Source organism: Antennarius striatus, chromosome 1 (assembly GCF_040054535.1).
Source record: "Antennarius striatus isolate MH-2024 chromosome 1, ASM4005453v1, whole genome shotgun sequence".
NCBI lineage: Eukaryota > Metazoa > Chordata > Actinopteri > Lophiiformes > Antennariidae > Antennarius > Antennarius striatus.
Window position 1 is genome coordinate 12,234,234 of NC_090776.1, and position 23,216 is coordinate 12,257,449.

General features: G+C 44.8%; 1 protein-coding gene across 1 annotated transcript in view; it reads right to left on the reverse strand.

Annotated features, from left to right (window-relative positions):
• mettl15 (methyltransferase 15, mitochondrial 12S rRNA N4-cytidine) overlaps positions 1-23,188 on the reverse strand; it is a 67,446-nt gene extending 44,258 nt beyond the window's left edge. The window contains exons 1-2 of the mRNA XM_068322906.1: positions 23,169-23,188; positions 20,044-20,316 (exon numbers count right to left, since the gene is read on the reverse strand). Of these exons, the coding sequence (XP_068179007.1) occupies positions 20,044-20,301 (258 nt within the window). The 5' untranslated portion in view covers positions 20,302-20,316; positions 23,169-23,188. The remainder of the gene's footprint in view (positions 1-20,043; positions 20,317-23,168) is intronic.
• Positions 23,189-23,216: the final 28 nt, after the last annotated feature.

Here is a 23,216-nt window from a genome sequence, read left to right on the forward strand (position 1 = left end):
CAGTGTTAGCTTAGCAGCTGGGCAGTTAGTTTCGCTTCACCATCCAACATGGATATGACGTTCATGTCAGCAGGTTTGTGTTTGTGAGGTAGAATTGTTATAACCTAAACATTAAGAAGTGCATTACATATCCATTCCACCATCTTTACTTTCAATCAGTGCAAAAGATAGAGGCATGAGGAGAAGTTGAGTCATGGAAGGATCAGAGATGTTTGAGTCAAAGAAGAGATTTACAACAAGACATATAACTGTAGGAATTCTCAATGTATGGTATACAGACCATTCCTAAGCTTGTAGGGGGTGGCACTGATCTGTCCGACACTGAAACGACCAAAGGTCGCATTTTGAGCTGTCACTCAGACAAAAGACCATCGGGTAGCTACAGACTTCCAGTCTCTGACACAAGTCTTTTTAGCCTTTGGGGGATACTGGGTAACCTCTGGAGTCTTACGCTGCCTCGATGGTACATAATCTTGTGAGAGGGCTGCCTCTCTGTAGGATGTCACTAACACAGTGAGGCTACAATTTATCACATCCAGCTCTGCTGCCACTGTACATATATTTTCAGGTACTCATCACCAAAAGGTGGATATGAGCCAAACCACTGTGAAGCTTTAAAATTGAGATTAAAGCAATGGAAGGGCCTTCCCTATAATGCTTGGGCTAGGATCTTGCCTGTCATTGTGCACACAAAAAAAGAAACTAAGAAGGCATTTAGGATGTAAATTTATAGGCAGCCCCAGCAGGGACACTGGTTAAACTGTGGAGGTGGACATATTGAAGCAACAGTGAGAAATAAGTGAGGAAACTTCTGTTACTGGCTTAGGTCAGCGGTGTCATGTAGTGTAGACCGGGCTTGCTCTTTCCAACCAAATTAGTCAAGAACTAAAGGAGGAAAGGAGTGGGAGCACTCCAGCTGGGCACAACAGCATTTCATCTGAATGCTGCCAGGAATATTGATAATGTTGGTTACACAGATAAGGTCACTGCAACGGATTTTTACCAGAAAAGGTGCAGCAGCAATTTAATAAAGATCATTTAGATGCAGGAACACACGCTGAGGAAGATCAGTAAGACACCTTGCAAATCACCTTCTGTTTAAAACTGCCTACAAGATACATGTTTTCTGATACTGATTGGAGAGAAGTTGCACCTGGAAAAATCAATGACAATATTTTCAACTTGGCTTCATGATCAGGGGAAAAGAAGAAGTCTCTAATTGACTGACACACAATCTAGCGGGATAACAATGCACACTTATTGTGCCATATATCTGACCCATTTTCACAACATGCAATTTACAGCTTTAATTTAGATGGTCCTCAAATACAAGCAGGAACACATATGCCACTATTTGAGATTTGTGTGCACACATTTAAGCATTAGACCACACCTTTGACAATAATTGACAGAAAGGAAGTCCATGTTGTTTGGTGTCTGTTGATCAGGACAGTTAAATGTACATCAGTGCTTACACAGGCATCACCACACATCTCTAGTAATTAGGATGTGTTGGTAGTTGAGCCTGTGTGTGCAAACATCTTTACTTCAGTAAGCTATAGGCACGCCAGGGCTGCACCGAGTGTGTCCCCAAAACAGTTAATGCTGCAAACATTAAATTTCAATCTTGTGTATGGCAACATAATCTTCTTTTCTTCTATTTTCTGTCTAAGAAAAAAGAACATCAAGATGTGTGCATGATAAGACGGTAGACAAAATGAGTATAGAAAAAAATTGAAAAACATAAAATCACACTAAGTGAATAAATAAAAATGACACAAAAATCCTGACAGCGATAAACAGGACAAAATGATAAGATGTTTTGTTGCCTAATTATCCTGAACATATTTTAAAGAAAGACCACTGAGAAAAAGCTGTTGGACCTAACACAAACACCAGTTGAAGATGTGTTGCAGGAATGAGTCATCTAAATTCAGCTGTCCACAGGGCATGCATCTGATTAGCATACCCACACTCACACACCAGCAACAAATGCAAATATTGCAATAAAAACCTGATATAATAACATCAAGTCAGCATGGAGGAGGGGTTCCTGTTTATTGTTACACATTTTAGCAATGTTGGATACATGTGAATATGGAGTTACATCATTACAATAATTGTTAAGTTACATAAATATATAACTGCGTAATTGATGCTTTCGCAGAAATATGTTCTCCCATGTCGGCACCGTTAGCTGATGTTATGTGCATGTAGTTATGAAAATATCGTCTACCTGCCTTCCTGTTTCTTTCTCATTATAACACAAACACACACAGTCAATGCATTACATCCAAAACTGCTGAAACTATTTAATTTGAGGGGACATTGTAAGTTTCATTAAATCCTGTAGGATGTGGAGCATTTAAAAAACAACTTGAAAAAAGTGGAAATGTGATTGAATATAATTTGGGGGGTGGGAGGGAGGGAGCAATGACGCTGAGCAACGACAGACACTATCTGACAGACACAGGAAGACTTTTAGTTCAAATGAACCGGAAGCAGAGAAATGTGCCAAACAAAAACGACGACGACTCACCCACAAAACGGTTTGCCTGCTCAGCAAAGGCTGAGGCACCCCATTTGGCTAATGAAGTCCCAGACTGTCTTCACACCACACCCCCACCCACCACTCCACTATGAAATGTTCTACTCATGAAAGTAATGAGGCAGGGAGGGAGAAAGACTCTTCTGGCCACTGATAACCTCAGACTTAACTTGCAACCTTACGAGACAAGGGCCTAATATCTGGCCGTCAATCAGCCCCAGCATCCCTGGCTGGAGTGTTTGATTACAAGTATTAATTATTTAACAGCCTCCTCTTTCACTACTCAGGGTGACCAAAAAGGACTTTAAATTAAAAAAGGAAGAAAAAAACTTAAAGACCCAAAAAAGGTTGTGGTGACAAATTTAGTAGAGAGATAATAATACGTTGCTTGTTCCAGATAAAGATGGCCGTTATTCTGTGCATTGCTCATTACTTGTCTAGTTTGTTCCATTTTAGTCAAGGATGACTACAGAACACCATCAACATGTGAGATCAGATTAAAGAACTGATTGTAACAAAAGGTTCCTTATAAAATGTCTTCTTCTTTTCCTTTCGGCTTTTCCCTTCAGGGGTTGCCACAGCGAATCAGTTGCCTCCATCTAACCCTGTCTTCTGCATCCTCTTCTCTCACACCAACTACCTTCATGTCCTCTTACACTAAAACGTATAGAAGCGTAAATACATATTAAAATGTTTACATTTCAGAAAATGACGGTCATTCATGAAATGCATACGTTCAACTGGAACAGCAACAAAACTAAAAGCAGGGATTCTCTTTTCAGACACTGAAAGGGTTAAATACCTTCATATAAAAAACATTTCAAAGGAGTAGATTTTTTTCTCTGCAAAGTATGTAAAAACATCTTCTGGAATTTACTGTTTTATTACTTCCTTCTACATCATATCTAGTCCATCCATCCATCTTCCAATGCTTATCCGTAATCGGGTCGCGGGGGCAGCAGCTTCAACAGGGAGCCCCAAGCTTCCCGAGATTCCCTTTCCCCGGCCACATCCACCAGCTATGACTGGGGGATCCCAAGGTGTTCCCAGGCCAGTGTTGAGATATAATCCCTCCACCTGGTCCTGGGTCTGCCCCGAGGTCTCCTCCCAGCTGGACGTGCCAGAAACACCTTCCTAGGGAGGCGTCCCAGAGGCATCCGCACCAGATGCCCAAACCACCTCAATTGACTCCTTTCCACGCGAAGGAGCAGCGGCTCTACTCTGAGCCCCTCACAAACAGCAGTGTTTCTCACATTATCTCTAAGGGAGACACCAGTTATCCGTCTGAGAAAGCCCATTTCAGCTGCTTGTATCCGCGATCTCATTCTTTCGGACATGACCCATCGCTCATGACCATAGGTGAGGGTAGGAACGAAGATTGAACGGTAGATGGAGAGCTTTGCCTCTCGGCTTAGCTCCCTCTTTGTGACAACAGTGCAATAAAGCGACTGCAATACCGCTCCTGCTGCCCCAATTCTCCGTCCAATCTCAAGCTCCATTGTTCCCTCACTCGTGAACAGGACCCCAAGATACTTAAACTCCTTCACTTGTGGAAGGACCTCATTCCCCACTCGGAGAAGGCAGTCCACTGATTTCCTGCTGAGGACCATGGCCTCAAATTTGGAGGTGCTGATCCTCACCCCCGCCGCTTCACACTCAGCTGCAAACCGGCCAGTGAGTGCTGCAGGTCACAGGCCGATGACGCAAACAGGACCACATCATCTGCCAAAAGCAGCAATGCAATCCTCATGCCACCAAACTGTAACGCCTCCTCAATATCCTGTCCATGAAAATCACAAACAGAATTGGTGATTAAGCGCAGCCCTGGCGAAGGCCAACAGCTACTCGGAAGAAGTCCGACTTACTGCCGAGAACCTGAACGCAGCTCTCACTTTGGGCGTACAGGGATTGGATGGCCCTAAGGAGAGGCCCCCTCACCCCATACTCCTGCAGTACTTCCTACAGTATAGCCCTGGGGACTCAATCGTACGCCTTCTCCAAGTCTACAAAAGACATGTAGACTGGATGGGCATACTCCCAAGCCCCCTCTAGGATCACTGTGAGAGTAAAATAGCTGGTCCGTTGTTACACGACCAGGACAGAACCCACATTGTTCCTTCTCAATCTAAGGCTCGACAATCGGCCGGACCCTCCTTTCCAGCACCTTGGAGTAAACATTTCCAGGGAGGCTGAGGAGTGTGATGCCCTGTAGTTGGCACACACCCTCTGGTCCCCCTTTTTAAAAAGAGGAACCACCACCCCAGTCTGCCACTCTTTCGGCACTGTCCCAGACGTCCACGCAATGTTAAAGAGGCGTGTCATCCAAGACAGCCCCTAAACACCCAGAGGCTTCAGCATTTCCGGGCGAAGAGTCCACCTTGCCTTTTCGGGCAGAGCCCGGCCGGGCCCCGTGGCAGACCCGGCCACCAGGTGCTCGCTGACGGCATTGCCGTCATTGCCAACGTGTGCATTGAAGTCCCCCAGGAGAACAATGGAGTCCCCTGCAGGGATCCCATCAAGGGCCCCATTTAGGGACCCCAAGAAGGCTGAATACTCTGAACTGATATTTGGTGTGTATGCACAAATAACAGTCAGAGTCCCGTCCCCGCCCCCACAGCCTTAAGGCACAGGGAAGCGACCCTCTCATCCACCGGGGTAAACTCCAACACAGCACCGCTCAGCCGGGGGCTTGAGTATCCCCACACCCGTCTTGCACCTCACCCTGATTGTAATACAACTAGATAGAACACAACTACATTTTTATTGAACTGCACAACTGATGAATCAGAATCAGAACCCTTTATTAAAAATTTCTTTTCGCTTCAGTAGAACAAAATAAAAAAAGTGAGACAGGAGCAGAATAAATTGGAATTAAAAAGAGCAGATAAATAAAAGAAATAATAGACAGGATTAAATATAAACATACATACAGATACACACAGTAACAGTAACTGCCTTCACTTTCACTGCATGTTAAAGTGAGACATTGTAGCCTATGACGTTCAGTAATGTATTTAGGGAGTGTCATCCTACTACTGAAGGTACCCCTTTGTCCCATCAGTTTCCTGTACAGTGGGTGGAACTCATTGTCCAAGATGGCCCTTAGTTTTTTTACAATGTCCTCCTCTCCAACACGACATGGAATTATCCTAAACATCACCAAAAATAACAGTACCTATAAAATATGTAGATTATGATTCTATTAGTTTTGTAACATATACAGAGTGAACAACATGGCAGCTCAGAATCTAGTTTAGAATTTGTCTTCTTCAATGATAACTTATCGAGATGCTTGTTGTCGAGATGCATTGGCATTAAAAGGCACGCATAAATTGGTCAACGTGCTTCTAGCTTGGCTTCAATTTATTATATGTACTTTTAGGACAGATGGGCATGAGTCAAAAGCCTTCTGGTGTTGCAGGCAAGCATAGGTGGGGAAGTGACCCCCCCATATAACACACGGCCAAGGCAGCTGGGGGCCATGGGTCAATAACTTAGTCAGTAATTGCGCCACTGTTAGGCTGTTGGCAGGATACAGGGTGCTGTGTCGCTCCTGTCTGAACTTTAACACCTCTAAACTCCTCCGCTGTCCGCCCATTTGCCAACTGTCCCAAGACAGCTTGCTCGTCAGATGCTACTAATAACAGTTTGATAGATTTTGTGACATTCTGTGAAAAAGTTGTACGATAACAATTGGGGCTTGTGTTTTTAACGCGGCTTCACTGCAAAGGACTGTTAACCAAAGCTGCGCCTTTATTAGGGCGCTGGCATATAGCACATGTCCATAAATTCTGAGTACTGTATAACAATGTAGACACAGCCACATTCTCAGCCAGTGTCAGTCAAGTAATCACAATGCAGAATTCTGACATGACTCAGAAGAGCTGCCATTTAAGCAGTGAAATTTGTGGTTAAGTGATGGTGATGGTGTCATTGACAGATCAGTTGCTGTGCGGAAGAAAATCTACCCTTAATATCAGAGAAATGTGGACAGCAATTACTGAGGGCAGTGAGCTTCATGTTTTCACACGCTATTGTGAAATAATCACCAATATGTAATTCCTTTTGTCAAACGAAGCAGCGTGTGTATGAAAGGAGCACTAAAGCAATGATTGGTGTCAGAGCAAATACTACACTTAAACAAGAGTGCCCAAATGGAACCTTTCAGTGCCCTGCTATCTCCCACACAGGGTGTCTGGCTGTAAATGTGTGCACAGGTAGCTAATTCACTGCGGTAGCCAACAGTCTATTTTCATAGTTTGGCAAACATGTTGGTACAATCTAGATTGAGAGTTTGTCATGTTTCTTCCCCATCATCGCAGAATCACTGAAGAAAACGTAACCCAACCTTCCATGTTCTTATTGGGTGTGATTGGTCTTCAGTAGAACAGGACTTAAAGGTCCCATATTGTGCTTTTTTTAATTCATGTCATTCAACTGCCAGATGTCAAACTACACTGTATTTGCAATGTCTTGCCCCAAAGTGATCAATGGTCCTCAATATCTTAGAATATAAATTCTCCTCTGCCCCCAAACGCTCTGTTTTAATGGGGCGTACCTCTCAGCTCCCTATCTCCTCCACCCTCCCCCCTGAGCTGCCTCGATCAACCCCTCCCTCCCCCATGTGTTCACGTACGTTTGTTTACTTGTACCACTCGAACGCGCCTACCTTACAGATCGATTGATCGGCATAGTCTGGACCTCTTTTAACCTTCAGTAACTTCGCTGCTACGTATTTCGCTGTAATTCTTCTCGTGTTTTCTACTCTTGTTTTTCTTGATATAATGGTTGATTTTTCGGCGCTAAGCGTGGACCTGCTTTCTCATGTTCCCCAGTCTTTGCTGAACAAAGACTTGTGGCTCATTGTGTAAACATGATCAGACCAGCCGGTGAGATAATTAAACTGTGTTTTCTGAAAATCGTAGTGGACAATGAGAGATCGTGGATAACACGGGAGCTAAGCTAACGCAAACTAATGAAACATGGGATTTTACCAGTAAGACCAAGTTTCCCTCTTGTATTCTCACGCGCGCACGCGTGTGTGTGTGTGTGTGTGTGTGTGTGTACACATAGCTCTTTGATCCCTTATAAGAGCTAAAGCTGCTTTCATTTACCAAAAAACAAGACAATTGTTCTGAATTACTAATTAATGTGCAAAAGGTTATGTGTTAGCTGTAATGCTGGGGATAGCCTCGGGTGAACAGACACATGCGCACACACACACACACACACACACACACACACACACACACACGAATGAAGTCGACCTAACTAGTTAGCCAAATGCTAACTGAGTTCAGCAGCTTGTGAGGAACTTTCAGTGTGTAACTCTGACGTAGGACATTATTGTACAATGCTACCATAGCCTGAACAAACACCGCCCTCGGGGATTGCTACTCCTTTGGACATGTCAACCAATTTATATTGTCACTCTGTCCAATCACAGAGCACCACTTGTGACGTAATTTACGTCACAAATGGCCATTCTAGCAATATCCGATCGTTTTGATTCAGTTCGGGCCATGAATTCCTAAAACTCCAAATATCTATTGATACAGGAAGTGGTTTTTTTACCAGATTCTCGGAGTTGGTCGGGTTAGGGAGGACCACTATGTATATGTAGAGACCTGAAAAAGTGTGATTTTCATAATAGGACCCCTTTAAAACCTAAATTGAATAAGGATAGCAATGTCATTTTCCCCTCAGGGACTAATGATATTGATGAGCCTTTGAGTTTTCATGTAGCACACCAGGTTTTATTTCATATCTGAACATCATCAAGATTGATCAAGACAAAAATGTGTACATCAATTTAGATTGTCCAGCAGATTTATTTGAATGACTTTTATGATAATGTGACTTTTTCATCCACTATACCTCAGTGTCTTTGTCTTTGAGTAAAATGTCTTAGCACTTCCAATGTTGTACAGAAGTGTTGGACCCCCTCCCAGTGTCTCTAATCTTTGCATGCAAAAATAAATCTAAAACAAAGGCAACTTAAATAAATACACATTCAAATTTTAAATGACAATTGTATTTATAGAACCAAAAGTTTATCTAATAGAAACTTTTCCTATGTGGAAAAAAGGAGAAGATATGGAACAGTAGTGAACCATGCCAGAAGCAGCCAACCTTCCAAGGCTATTCAACTGCACTGTGAAGGCTCACTCATAAAGTCATAACAATCCAAAGAAAACATCCAAGGACCTGCACCTCTTTCACCTCAATATATGTCAACATTGATGCTTCCAGAATTTGAAAAACACCGGGTTGAGATGGCATCTATGTGAGAGTGGAAAGATGAAAGCCCTGCTAACCTAGAACACTAAGGCTCTTCTGAACTTCGTCACAATACCACTTGATGACCGTCAGACCTTTTGGAAAAATATTCTGTTAACTGAGTTTTAGTTACTGTCACATCATAACACTGTCAAACATGTAGATGGTGTGTCTGGGTAATCTGTCTGGGTACTCTCCAACTCTGTATCACAACATTCTGAAGTACTATTGCGTCAACAGTCAGTGAGTTGAGGTGCAAGCGCCATAACCAAATGTCTTGCAAGACAATGCTTCCAAGCATTAAGCAAGTCCACCTCTGAATGGCTCCAAAGGAATGAAATCAAAGTTCTGGAGTGGCCTAGTCTAATTTGGACCTGAAAATCATAAGATGCCGAGGCAGGATCTGAAAGTTCATGCTCACAAAGTCTCCAATAGAGCTGCATTAGAGCGCTTCTGCAAAGAAAACTGGGTCAAAATTCAATTTTGTCATATTAATCCCATTCTGCTAAAAGTGAACACTTGTGATGGAGTTCTAAAGGAATGGGGCTAAAAAAAAATATTTTCTCCCACTTTCTGACAAAGGGCTCAGATTTTACTTAATTTTGTGCCATTATAGTATCGATTATGTCAGAAATTAAATTAGACTATTGAAATGTTCTTTAATTTTTCTTGCAAGGAAGGCAATTTTACCCACAAACCACAAGCATTCTGTTGATGAATGCTGATTGTTCAGTTTAGGATTTACCATTGTTATTGGGACCTGACATATTTCTTCAAAGTCACCCAAAATCTAGAGACATCCTCGGAATGATGTCGAATAAATGTCTAAAGAGGACCCTTCATTTTTGCCAGCCAAATATTGATCTTAGTTATTTTATAATAGAGATATTCTGCCAAAACACAAAAAAGTAGCATATAAAAAATAAAACAGCAATCTAATTAGCAGATTTTTATTGATTCAACCCATTATATCAAAAACAATGAAAATCTGGCAGACATTTTGATTCACAGTCACTTGTGCTTCCTAAACGGAGAGATTGGTATCCCTGAAGTTTAACTGACTTATTGTTATACTGTGATGATTAAGTGTTCTCTTAATTTGAGCTGTGTACTTTCGTGCAGCTTCCCCCTCCAATCTTCTACTGAGTAATAAAAAAATAGTGCAGAAAAAGACAAAGCCTTACGCAGGCTGCTTGTGAAGGGGACCTCCTCTAGATTAATGAGCCATCAGCTGGGTGTCCGGGGGAAAAACCCTGCACTGTTGTAGAAGGAGAAACATGCTGCCTTTACATTTTAGTCTCAAACACCCCTTGTGGACTTAATAAGGCCAAGAGTGTGAAACCTTCTTTTTTTGGATCATTAACAGAATTTTTCCATAATTAACTCGTTTTCGAGCAAGGTTTAGATGAGTAACAACTGCTGACATACTTTCTGGACTCAGTGCTCGATTAATTCATCATCAACTGATGTTATAAGATGTGTAGGTAATGATGGTAAATGTCAAGTAAAATTGTGCACGTTACACCCTGTCATTATTGTTGCCTAATTCCTATAATGTTAAAGCACAGTACACAAATGTTTGGACACCTTTTTTCATCTAATCCAAAGGCATTAGTATGAAATGCTGGAAAACGGTAAACTGTTTGTGGGACCACCAAACTTGGATCTTCACGACTGGGTCATCGTGAAAGAAACAGAAGCGTTAATGCCAGTTTATGTAGAGAGCAGGTGGTCGCTGCTGTGGAACTTAACACACCATAAATAGCAAAAAACAAGGCTAGGCCCATGATGACACTGGAAATCTAGCACAAAAATACAGCAAAACAGGAAAACTGCAAATCACAGGTGCAGTAGCTGGTGAAGGCTTTGAACAGCAGGCTTAGTTGTGTGCAGCATTTTTCACTTCCCCTGTTATTTGGGTTATTAGGATGACTGTAATTCGGACACATGAAGAGACACTCTGTTCCGTGGACAGATGACCAGAAAACACTCTGCCAGCTGCTACCGCTCAATGTTTTTTCTCTTGCATTTTTAGATGCAAGATAGAACACAGATGGGGAATAAAGTATTTCACAGTGACATTAGAAGTAGTTTAGTCATTGCCTTACCTTATCAGGTTTGTGGCAAAATTGCATTCATTTTCAATACACTTTACTACAAGATCTTTTATAGCGTGTCCCTCCAGATAGTTAATAGTCAAAGTATCATATTTTACCAGGAACTGCCTGTACCAACTCGTAAAGAGAGGCAGAGATAAGATAAATATGATCTTGTCTCATTTCAGTCTTGTCGCTTAATTTAGGCCGTTTGCAGTTTAAGAAGTAGAGGAGGTCCAGTTTACTTTTGTGCAGGTGTTTTTAGAAATTTAAAAATTAGTCTTCAGTGAGAGAGAACAAAGACTAGAAGAGGTGACTGTTGTGGACCAGGATGTAGCAAAGATTAGTCAGGATGAAGTGAGGAGGGCATTGAAGAGGATGAAGAGTGGAAAGGCAGTTGGTCCTGATGATATACCTGTAGAGGTATGGAAGTGTCTAGGAGAGGTGGCAGTAGAGTTTCTGACTGGGTTGTTCAACAGGATCTTAGATAGTGAGAAGATGCCTGAGGAATGGAGGAGAAGTGTGCTGGTGCCCATTTTTAAGAACAAGGGAGATGTGCAGAGTTGTGGCAACTACAGAGGAATAAAGCTGATGAGCCATACAATGAAGTTATGGGAGAGAGTAGTGGAAGCTAGACTAAGGGCAGAAGTGAGCATTTGTGAGCAGCAGTATGGTTTCATGCCAAAAAAGAGTACTACAGATGCAGTATTTGCTCTGAGGATGTTGATAGAGAAGTACAGAGAAGGCCAGAGGGAGCTGCATTGTGTTTTTGTAGATCTGGAGAAAGCTTATGACAGGGTGCCCAGAGAGGAACTGTGGTATTGTATGAGGAAGTCTGGAGTGGCAGAGAAGTATGTTAGAGCAGTGCAGGACATGTATGAGGACTGTAAGACAGTGGTGAGGTGTGCTGTAGGTGTGACAGAGGAGTTCAAGGTGGAGGTGGGACTGCATCAGGGATCAGCTCTGAGCCCCTTCTTGTTCGCTATGGTGATGGACAGGCTGACAAACGAGGTTAGACAGGAATCACCATGGACTATGATGTTTGCAGATGACATTGTGATCTGTAGTGAGAGCAGGGAACAGGTGGAGGAGAAGCTAGAGAGGTGGAGGTTTGTCCTGGAAAGGAGAGGAATGAGGGTTAGCCGCAGTAAGACAGAGTACATGTGTGTGAATGAGAGGGACCCAAGTGGAAGAGTGAGGCTACAGGGAGAAGAGATCAAGAAGGTGGAGGATTTTAAGTACTTAGGGTCAACAGTCCAGAGCAATGGAGAGTGTGGAAAAGAGGTGAAGAAGCGTGTACAGGCAGGATGGAACGGGTGGAGAAAAGTGTCAGGTGTGATGTGTGATAGAAGAGTATCAGCTAAAATGAAGGGAAAGGTGTACAAAACTGTGGTGAGACCAGCGATGTTGTTTGGTCTAGAGACAGTGTCACTGAAGAAAAGACAGGAGACAGAGCTGGAGGTAGCAGAGATGAAGATGCTGAGGTTCTCTCTGGGAGTGACCAGGAAGGATAGGATCAGGAATGAGTACATCAGAGGGACAGCACATGTTAGAGGTTTTGGAGATAAAGTCAGAGAGGCCAGACTGAGATGGTTTGGACATGTCCAGAGGAGAGATAGTGAACATATTGGTAGAAGGATGCTGAGTTTTGAACTGCCAGGCAGGAGGCCTAGAGGAAGACCAAAGAGGAGGTTCATGGATGTAATGAGGGAAGACATGAAGATAGTTGGTGTGAGAGAAGAGGATTCAAAGGACAGGGCTAGATGGAGGAAATTGATTCGCTGTGGCGACCCCTGAAGGGAAAAGCCGAAAGGAAAAGAAGAAGAAAAATTAGTCTTCAGAATCTTTGTGAAAGTAAAGGCAACAGAATTGGAACGTCGTGAAAACGAGTAAAAGGCTTAATGTGATCTTGTCTTTTCAAATTAGTTAAAAGCCTTGCAGTTGTTTTGGTCATGCAGTTGAAGCTAGAATTAGCTTTAGGACTAGGAACCATCACCTTATCGTAGTGGAGAGGTTTGTGTGCCCTAAGGATCCTGGGAGCTATGTTGTCGGGAGTCTTGTACTCCTGGTAGGGTCACCCAAGGCAAACAGGTCTCAGGTGAAGGGCCAGACAAAGAATGGTTCAAAACATCCCATGAAAAATCGAAAAGGGAAAAATGTGACCCTGCCCGGAGGAAGCCCGGGGCCCATGTCTAGAGACAGGCCTGGACGGAGGGCCCGTCAGCGAGCACCTGGTGGCCGGGTCTGCCACAGGGCCCGGCCGGGCTCAGCCCGAAAAGGCAACGTGGACTCTTCCCACCCCTGTGGACCCACCACCCACAGGGCAGAACGATGAGGTCGGGTGCGCTGCCATAGGGGTTGGATAGGGGTTGGACCTTGTTTTACTCCGGAGTTGCGTCAGGCGTGAGGCGCAGGGCGGGTGTGGGGATACTCACAAGCCCCCGGCTGAGCGCCGCTGTGTTGGAGTACCCCGGTGGATGAGAGGGTTGCCTCCCTATGCCTTAAGACTGTGGGAGGGAAAACTCTGACTGTTATTTGTGCATACGCACCAAATATCAGTTCAGAGTATTCGGCCTTCTTGGGGTCCCTAAATGGGGTCCTTGATGGGATCCCTGCAGGAGACTCTATTGTTCTCCTGGGGGACTTCCATGCACACGTCGGCAATGATGGAGACACTTGGAGGGGCGTGATAGTGAGGAATGGCCTCCTTGATCTAAGGCCCCATCCACACGATAACGGATTTTTAAAAAACGCAACTTTTTTGTTGCGTTTACGCCTTCCGTCCACACAACAACGCAGTTATCTGGAACAAAAAATGCAACTTTTTAAAAACGCTGGCTGAGGTGGTTTTTTAAAAAACGCTGGGTCTGCGTTGTCATGTGTATCCCCGGGACTTTTTAAAAACGCTGACGCCTTGCCTGCGACGAAAACCGCTGTGACATCATATTTATGGGCCCGCGTGTTGTGAAACACGGAGGATTCCTATTGGATAAAATTTGACTCAATACTGCCACCACATGGTTTGGCATGCTTATAGCCGTATTTGAAAACTCACTGGTGCGTTTACATGTGGACGGAAATTTTTTTTAAAATGCTGTCGTGTGGACACAAATCGTTTGATGCGTTTTTAAAAAGTTGCGTTTTTTTAAAAATCCGTCATCGTGTGGACGGGGCCTAAACCTGAGCAGTGTGATGTTGTTGGACTTCTGTGCTAGTCACAGATTGTTCATAACTAACACCATGTTCGAACAAAAGGATACTCATAAGTGTACTTGGTACCAGAGCAACCTGGGTTGGAGGTCAATGATCGATCTTGTGATTGTATCATCTGACCTTCGACCGTGTGTTTTGGACACTCGGGTGAAGAGAGGGGCAGAGCTGTCAACTGATCACCACCTGGTAGTGAGTTGGGTCCGTTGGCGGAGGAAACCTTTGGATAGACCTGGTAAGCCCAAACGAGTAGTGTGGGTGAACTGGGAACGTCTGGAGGAGGACTCGGTCCGCGAGGCCTTCAATTCACACCTTCGTAGGAGCTTCTCGTGCATCCCTGTGGAGGCTGGGGTTATTGAACCTGAATGGCCGATGTTCAAAGCTTCCATTGATGAAGCTGCAGCTGAGAGCTGTGGTCTCAAGGTCTTGGGTGCCTCAAGGGGCGGTAACCCTCGAACACTGTGGTGGACCCCGGTGGTCAGGGAAGCCGTCAGACTGAAGGAGGCCTTCAGAGGCATGTTTTCCCTGGGGACTCCTGAAGTAGTTGCAGGGTACCGACAGGCCAGAAGGACTGCAGCCTCGGCTGGGATGGAGGTAAAACAGAGGGTGTGGGAGGAGTTCGGAGAGGCCATGGAGAAGGACTATCGGACGGCACCAAAGTTGTTCTGGAGGACTGTCCGACACCTCGGGACGGGGAAACGGGGGACCATCCAAGCTGTATACAGCAACGATGGGACACTTGACCTCGACTGAGGAGGTTCTCGGTCGGTGGAAAGAACACTTTGAGGAACTCCTGAATTCAACTACCCCAACTGACCCGTCCTCGAAAGAACGAGGAGGAGATGAAGAAGGCCCAGCAGGAAGTGAGACTCTGCCTGAGGGAGGCCAAGGAGGCGTACGGCAGGAAGCTGGAGAAGCAGCTGGTGCGCAACCAGGTACGGGAGGTCTGGAATGGGATGAGAACCATCACCGAACACGGGAAAGGGCACAGCACTGTGGAGGGGAATATTGAACGAGCGAATGGACGAAACAGCTTTTTCAATCGGTTCACCTCCCCCACCACTCCCAGCTCCATGTCCCAGGCCTCTCCCGGCCCTGCAGACTTCTCCACTGATGCTCCCTCCTCCTGTGCTTCCTCTCCTTCCACCCCTGCCACTTCTCCTTCCACCCCTGCCCCTACCACTTCTCCCGAGCCCACTCCAAGAGCTGCGAAGCTCAACGGCCCCACCTCAACCACTGGACTTCCAACCTCGCCACGACTTCCTGCTCCCACCACGACCGAGACCGTCATCACTGCAGACCTGGTGACGACAACGCAGTGGAGGCTCCGTCCCTATAAGGCGGCTGGACTGGATAAGATCTCCCCAAGACTCCTCCAAGCCTGTGTTCTGGAACTAGGGGACCCCCTGCAACGATTGTTCAACCTCAGTCTGCGGCTGGGGAGGGTCTCGTCACTGTGGAAGACCTCCTGCATAGTCCCGGTACCCAAACTAAGATGCCCTACTGAGCTCAACGACCACCGACCGGTCACTCTTACCTCCCACGTAATGAAGACCCTAGAGCGACTGGTCCTGGAGCTCATGTGTCCACAGATGCAGGGTGCAATGGACCCTCTCCAGTTTGCCTATCAGGCCAAGGTTGGGGTTGACGACGCTGTCTTGTACCTCCTCCACCGTGTGCTCTCCTACCTGGACACCGTGGGCTGTGCTGTCAGGGTGCTCTTCTTTGACTTTTCGAGCGCCTTCAACACCATCCAGCCCCGGCTCCTACAGGACAAACTGACCTCCATGGCTGTGGACCCCTACCTCGTGAGCTGGATCACGGACTACCTAACGGACAGACAACAGTACGTCCGTATGCAGGACTGTTTTTCTTCTATGGTGACCAGCAGCACGGGGGCGCCACAGGGGACCGTGCTCTCCCCCATTCTCTTCACCCTCTACACATCGGGCTTCAAGCACAACTCGGATACATGCCACATACAGAAGTACTCCGATGACACTGCGATTGTGGCATGTATCCGGGAGGGTGATGAGGGGGAGTACAGGGCATTGGTGGCTGACTTCGTGGAGTGGTGCCAACAGAACCAGCTCCAGCTCAACGTCTCCAAGACCAACGAGATGGTGCTGGATTTTCGGCGGGCACCTCCCTCTCCACAACTAGTGATCATCGAGGGCAGTGAGGTGGAGGTGGTAGGAAACTATAAGTACCTGGAACTGCAGCTAGACAGCAGACTGGACTGGTCACTCAACTTGGGACTGTGTGTACAAGAAGGGGCAGAGCAGGATGTACTTCCTGAGGAGGCTGGCCTCCTTCAACATCTGTCCTAAGCTCCTTCTCATGTTCTACTAGTCCGTAGTCTCCAGTGTACTGTCATAAGCCATTGTGTGTTGGGGTGGTGGGGCCAGGAAAAGAGATATGGACTGTCTTAACAGACTCATCCGCAGAGCGGGCTCAGTGGTCGGGCTGAGCCTGGACTCTGTTAAGACAGTTCTAGGGAGCAGGAACATGTCTTAATTCAGGGCCATCATGAACAACACCAGCCACCCCCTGCACACCACCTTCTCCCAGCAGAGGAGCACCTTCAACGACAGACTGCTGTCACACAGCACCTCCACATAGCGGTTGAGGTCCTCCTTCGTGTCCCGTGCCATCAGGGGATACAATGACTCTCTCAGGAGGAGCGGGGGGGAGGTGGCGAGGTCAGCACGCGGTTAAATGGATTTGGATTTAATTTAATACTGTTTATATTTTAATTTTATACTGTTTATATTTTAATTTTTTTAGTATATGTACTGTTAATGCTACATGTGTCTGTTAGTGTAGTGTATGTCTTGTGGTATGTCCTGTTTTGTTTTTGTTTTTTCCTGGTGTTTGGCTGAGCAGTGGATATGTGCAATTTCCTCTGCGATTATTAAAGTATCTATCTATCTATCTATCTATCTATCTATCTATCTATCTATCTATCTATCTATCTATCTATCTCTGTTGCAGAGGCAGAGCTGGAGGATGATGGGGGATCCGAGTCAATCTCTCAGGGCAAAGTAACCGAGGTAGTTGAACAACTTCACGGTGGCAAAGCCCCAGATGTTGATGAGATTCGCCCGGAAATGCTGAAGGCTCTGGGTCTCTACAGGAGCATCACACTCCTCAGCCTCCCTGGGAAAGTTTACTCCAAGGTGCTGGAAAGGAGGGTCCGGCCGATTGTCGAGCCTCAGATTGAGGAGGAACAATGTGGGTTCCGTCCTGGTCGTGGAACAACGGACCAGCTATTTTACTCTCACAGGGATCCTAGAGGGGGCTTGGGAGTATGCCCATCCAGTCTACATGTGTTTTGTAGACTTGGAGAAGGCATATGATCGGGTCCCCAGGGATATACTGTAGGAAGTACTGCGGGAGTATGGAGTGAGGGGGCCTCTCCTCAGGGCCATCCTATCCCTGTACGCCCAAAGTGAGAGCTGCGTTCGGGTTCTCTGCGGTAAGTCGGACTTGTTCCGAGTAGCTGTAGGGCCTTCGCCAGGGCTGCGCTTAATCACCAATTCTGTTTGTGATTTTCATGGACAGGATATCGAGGCGTAGTCTTGGTGAGGAGGCTTTACAGTTTGGTGGCCTGAGGATTGCATCGCTGCTTTTGGCAGATGATGTGGTCCTGTTTGCGTCATCAGCCTGTGACCTGCAGCACTCACTGGTCCGGTTTGCAGCCGAGTGTGAAGCGGCGGGGATGAGGATTAGCACCTCCAAATTTGAGGCCATGGTCCTCAGCAGGAAACCAGTGGACGGCCTTCTCCGAGTGAGGAATGAGGTCCTTCCACAAGTGAAGGAGTTTAAGTTCCCTCACGAGTGAGGGAACAATGGAGCTTGAGATTGGACGGAGAATTGGGGTAGCAGGAGCGGTATTGCAGTCGCTTTACCGCACTGTTGTCACAGAGAGGGAGCTAAGCCAAGAGGCAAAGCTCTCCATCTACCGTTCGATCTTCATTCCTACCCTCACCTACGGTCATGAGCGATGGGTCATGACCGAAAGAACGAGATCGCGGATACAAGCGGCTGAAATGGGCTTTCTCAGGCGGATAGCTGGTGTCTCCCTTAGAGATAAGGTGAGAAACACTGCTGTTCGCGAGGGGCTCAGAGTAGAGCCGCTGCTCCTTCGTGTTGAAAGGAGTCAGTTGAGGTGGTTTGGGCATCTGGTGCGGATGCCTCTGGGACGCCTCCCTAGGGAGGTGTTTCTGGCACGTCCAGCTGGGAGGAGACCTCAGGGCAGACCCAGGACCAGGTGAAGGGATTATATCTCAACACTGGCCTGGAAACACCTTGGGATCCCCCAGTAAGAGCTGGTGGATGTGGCTGGAGAAAGGGAAGTTTGGGGCTCCCTGTTGAAGCTGCTGCCCCCACGACCCGACTACGGATAAGCGGTGGAAGATGGATGGATGGATGGATGGATGGATGGATGGACAATCAGGGTGATGATGGTGACACGAGTGTCCAAGGAAATAGAAAGATAAAGAAAGTGCCAGTGGTAGATTATAAATGTTATTAAGAATAGCAAATAATCATAGAAATTTTTTTCATTACTTAGTGGAGCAGCAAACTGTAAGTATAGAAGTGGAAGAGTAACAAAAATAATGTAAAAATAAAGTTAGTTTGGTCCAGAGAGCCAGAGCATAGTGAAGACGCATCTCCACCTGAGCCTGTAAACAATGCTGAGGCCCACCTCAATGCAAAGGCAGATGTCAGAGACCTGGTTGCAGTACGTCTTTCACCGGATGACAAAGGCAAGTCATGAATATTCAATGAATGTGAACGACCAGCCAGTTATAGCAAACAAATATTCTTGACATAAAATCCCTTCAAAGAGATGCCAGGAAGGTATAAAAGTCACTTTAGCTGCTGCTCCTCTGACAATGCAGAAGCCAATGTTTTCTTTACACCAGACTGTGGATATAGTCATTATTGCTTCCACATACATAATTTGTAGTAATTAGACTGTTGTGGGTGAATGAACAAACCAGTGTTTGTATTCCCTGTGAATATTCCTATTCTGTGTTAACTAATTATTTTAGCCTCAGCAAACTTATTTTAATTCTCTGAATAATTTAAAGTCACAATTTTTTTAGACTGTTTAGTTTAATAAAAGGATAATGGTTGTATTAAAATTGACCCCTTATAGTACGGATCATACGGAACATGTTTATTAACCAATTCATCTATCGTATTCTCCTACAAAGTTATGGAGAGTCTGGAGCCAATCCCAGCCGATTCTGAAATTGGGGTGAGGCTCTCCTGGAGAGAGAATCGGGTCATCGCCATTTTGACGCTTACTGTTGACACAACAATGTGTGGATGAAAACAGAGACATGCCAAGGCAGTAACTTTTCAAAATCAATATTATGGAATAAGATAACCGATGGGTTCTGCACCTGTACAGTGGCATTTTGGAAAGTTTTCTCTCAGGAGCCCATTTTCAAACTTTTGCACATTAAATCCTCAAAATGCTGTTCTTGTGTAAACAGACGGTGACAAAAGATTTCCATCTATGGGTGGAACAATCATGAAAAAGACCATACACTCTCCAATTCATGCGTATGGGCAATTTAAACTCAGTAATTCTCCTAAATTAAATTCCCTCGTTGAGGACGCAACTGGAGGTAGACCACGCAAATAAGAAACGTTTGGAGGCTTCTTGATGTGAGGCAACAGAGCTAACCACTGCTCCACTGTGTTGCCCTCATCTATTAATCTATATTAATTGGAGACCACAAAGGTTTCTACCCAGAGGTCCTTGCATTCTTAATCTGGACCTTCATTTGGTCTGAGTGACTACTGACATTTTTGGAGGAACATTTAAATACGGAAACATTAACTTTTGAGGGCAACAGGAGGCCTGTACAGATAACAAGGATACAAACTCACCTGACCTACTTGGACGTCTAAGTAATGAAGCACTTCTTTAAGCATGACAGGTGTGTGGGGAGGTTTTTCAATTGAAACAGATGACAACTCCTCAGATCTGTCTGTAGAACCAGGATCAGGACCAGGACCAGGACCAGGAAAAGGACTGGATGATGCACCAATTGCAGGAGAGTGGATGCCTAACTTACATGCCTTCCATGCTCTCTGAACAACAAGATATGTTGTTGGGTTGAATCGCACACCAACATGGAAAATCATTGTCCTTATAGTGATCTACGGAGAAACACAGTTGTGCAGCAAGATAAGCAGAAATACAGGTAAATTAAACCAATTAAGAGAAGCAGGATTTGCAATTGTCAGAAGCTAAATCAGATGAAACAACTGCTAATCTCAGGCCCCGTCCACACGATGACAGATTTTTTGAAAACTTTTCTGTTGCCTTTACGCCTTCCGTCTACACGACAACGCAGATATCCGTAACGAAAACACAACTTTTTAAAAATGCTGGCCGAGGTGGATTTTTTTAAAAACGCTGGGTCTGCGTTGTCGTGTGGACGGCGTATCTGCAACTTTTTAAAAACACTGACGTCTTGCCTGCGACGAAAACCGCTGTGACGTCATATTTATGGGCCTGTGTGTAGTGACAACAAAACACGGAGGATTCCTATTGGATAAAAGTTGACTCAATACTACCACCACATGGTTTGGCATGCTTATAGCCGTCTTCGAAAACGCACTGCTGCGTTTACGTGGGGACGGAGATTTTTTTGAAAACGCAGTCGTGTGGACGCAAATTGTTTTCGATGCGTTTTTAAAAAGTTGCGTTTTTAAAAAAATCTGACATGGTGTGGACGGGGCCTCAAAAGACTGTATGATTTTGCAGTTATTATACTGTTGTCAGGAATAACATTTAAAGTAATCACACACAATAGCACTAAGTAAAAAGTATACTGCAAGTAACGCCTTTTGAAGTTTCCATACAGAGCATAATGCATACTATTATGAAATATTGTTGACACTGTAAATCAAACACAAAATAGGGAATGTAAGCTATTCTTTAGTGAAATATTTTGTCAACATTTTGAAATGAGAAAAATCATACAAGAATAGTTTAAATACATCCATACAGTAAATGTATTTTCCTCTGTAGAACATAAAATACAACTTTTTTACGGCGATACCAAAGTTATGACATGCAACTCTTGTACTTTTTGCCCCTACGATACTCTGCAAGAATGATGAATAGCCAAAAATGGGTCTACAGTATTTCATCTTGAGGAATTTAGCCCATTCCTCATGGACAGGAAAATTCATACGGTTCATTTGCTTCACTCACCTTCGTGAGATCAAACTACATATTTTCTATGGAAATCAAGGTCAGGCAACTGTGTTGGTTACTGTACTCTAGAGCAGTGGTCCCCAACCCCCGGGCCGCAGACCGGTACTGGTACGTGGGTCATTCGGTTCCGGGCCGCACAGAAGGAAAAAATAATTTACGTTAAATCCATTTCATTTCAGAGTCTGAAAGATGTTTTATTTTGAAAAGTGGTGTCTGTGCGGAATGACACACAGACGAATGCACGCGTCTGTCCTGCTTGACAGATCTCGGTCACGTGACAGGTTATCAGCCCACACAATTAAGCACCCACAACCGCGCCAGTGTTCTGGATTAAAGTCAAGGCAGATTATCCTGAGATCGCCCAAAAAGTATCAAAAACCCTGCTTTCATTTCCAACCTCCAGTCTTTGTGAAGCGGGATTTTCTGCAGTGATCGTAAACAAAACCAAACTGCAGAGTAGACCTGAGGTCCACAACACACTTCAGGTGTCATTGTCTACCGTTACCTCTAGATCAGCGGTCCCCAACCACTAATTCTCATCATTGTAATTATTATTATTTGACTGACTCGTTCACCCTTATATTGGAAATGATCAGAATTTCTCCTACGTTGAATGCACTGATTGTAAGTTGCAATATTTCAAAATAAACCTCATCAGTGCAGTCACTTGAATTGAGTTAATATAATTATTTCTTAAAATTATTTCGTTTACAGAGATGTTATTACTTTATGAAAAAAAAGTTTCTTTATTGTCTGTTGATGTCTGCATTTTACATAAAACCACTGCGGACGATTTATTATTAGACTACAGCTGTCGTGGTGTCATTAACGATTATCGAGCAAATGAGGACCGGTCCGTGAAAATATTGTCTTCGATGAAACCGGTCCATGGCGCAAAAAGGTTGGGAACTGCTGCTCTAAAAGGTTTTATGTGTTCTTGAAACCAAGTCCCAGTTTGCTTTAAGGTATGTTCTGGGATCATTGTCCTTTGGGAATGACCACTGATGATTCCAAATTTAGCTTTCTCATGAATGGCAATGTTTTGAGATCAAAACAGGGTTGCGTTTTATGTTGGGTGTGGATGGAAAAAAATCTACTAAGATCAGCTGAAATATTGTCTTGTCATTTGGTTAAGCTTAAAACAGACATCCTCTACTTATTGCCAATAAACATTGCTGCAATTGACAATAAAGGTCTTCCAATTTGTGTACTAGCCATTAAGCTAATGAGGGTGAGCAGATTACATCTTAACTTTACATATTTGATTTTACTACCAACTATAAATAAAAGTGAATAACCTAACTGAGGGCATGCAACCAAACATAGGCACCCTGGTAACTAACTTGACTACATTTGAAAGCTGTTTTGATGTGGAGCAAGTTGGCTCAACACACCTCTATGACGTCAGAGGTAATGTGGGAGAATGTGATGGTGAATGCATTACAATTCACGTTTCACGCTAGGTCTGATATCACTCGCACACGTGAACTTCCACTACCAGGCTGTGCCAGCGACCACATGAGTCCGAGCAGGTCTCCCGTGCACACCCGTGGGGTGTTCGTTGCTCTACGTCACATGTGTATGCTAGTTAGCAGTAACGCTTCGACTGGACATTTTACACCTAGCAATCGAATGAGGTTGTTGCTATGCAACCATATAAGCGGCACAAATTGTCATCGACTACTTTTAAATGAGCGGGGGAAAAAACATTTTTAAAAAAAGGTTTAATTAATGTGATGTGTGAAATAGAACAGTACAACACCACAGGCATTTAACACTAGCTTACCGCAGTCCAACAGACATCGCCCAGCCTTCTGCGGCAGCATGTCCTTTA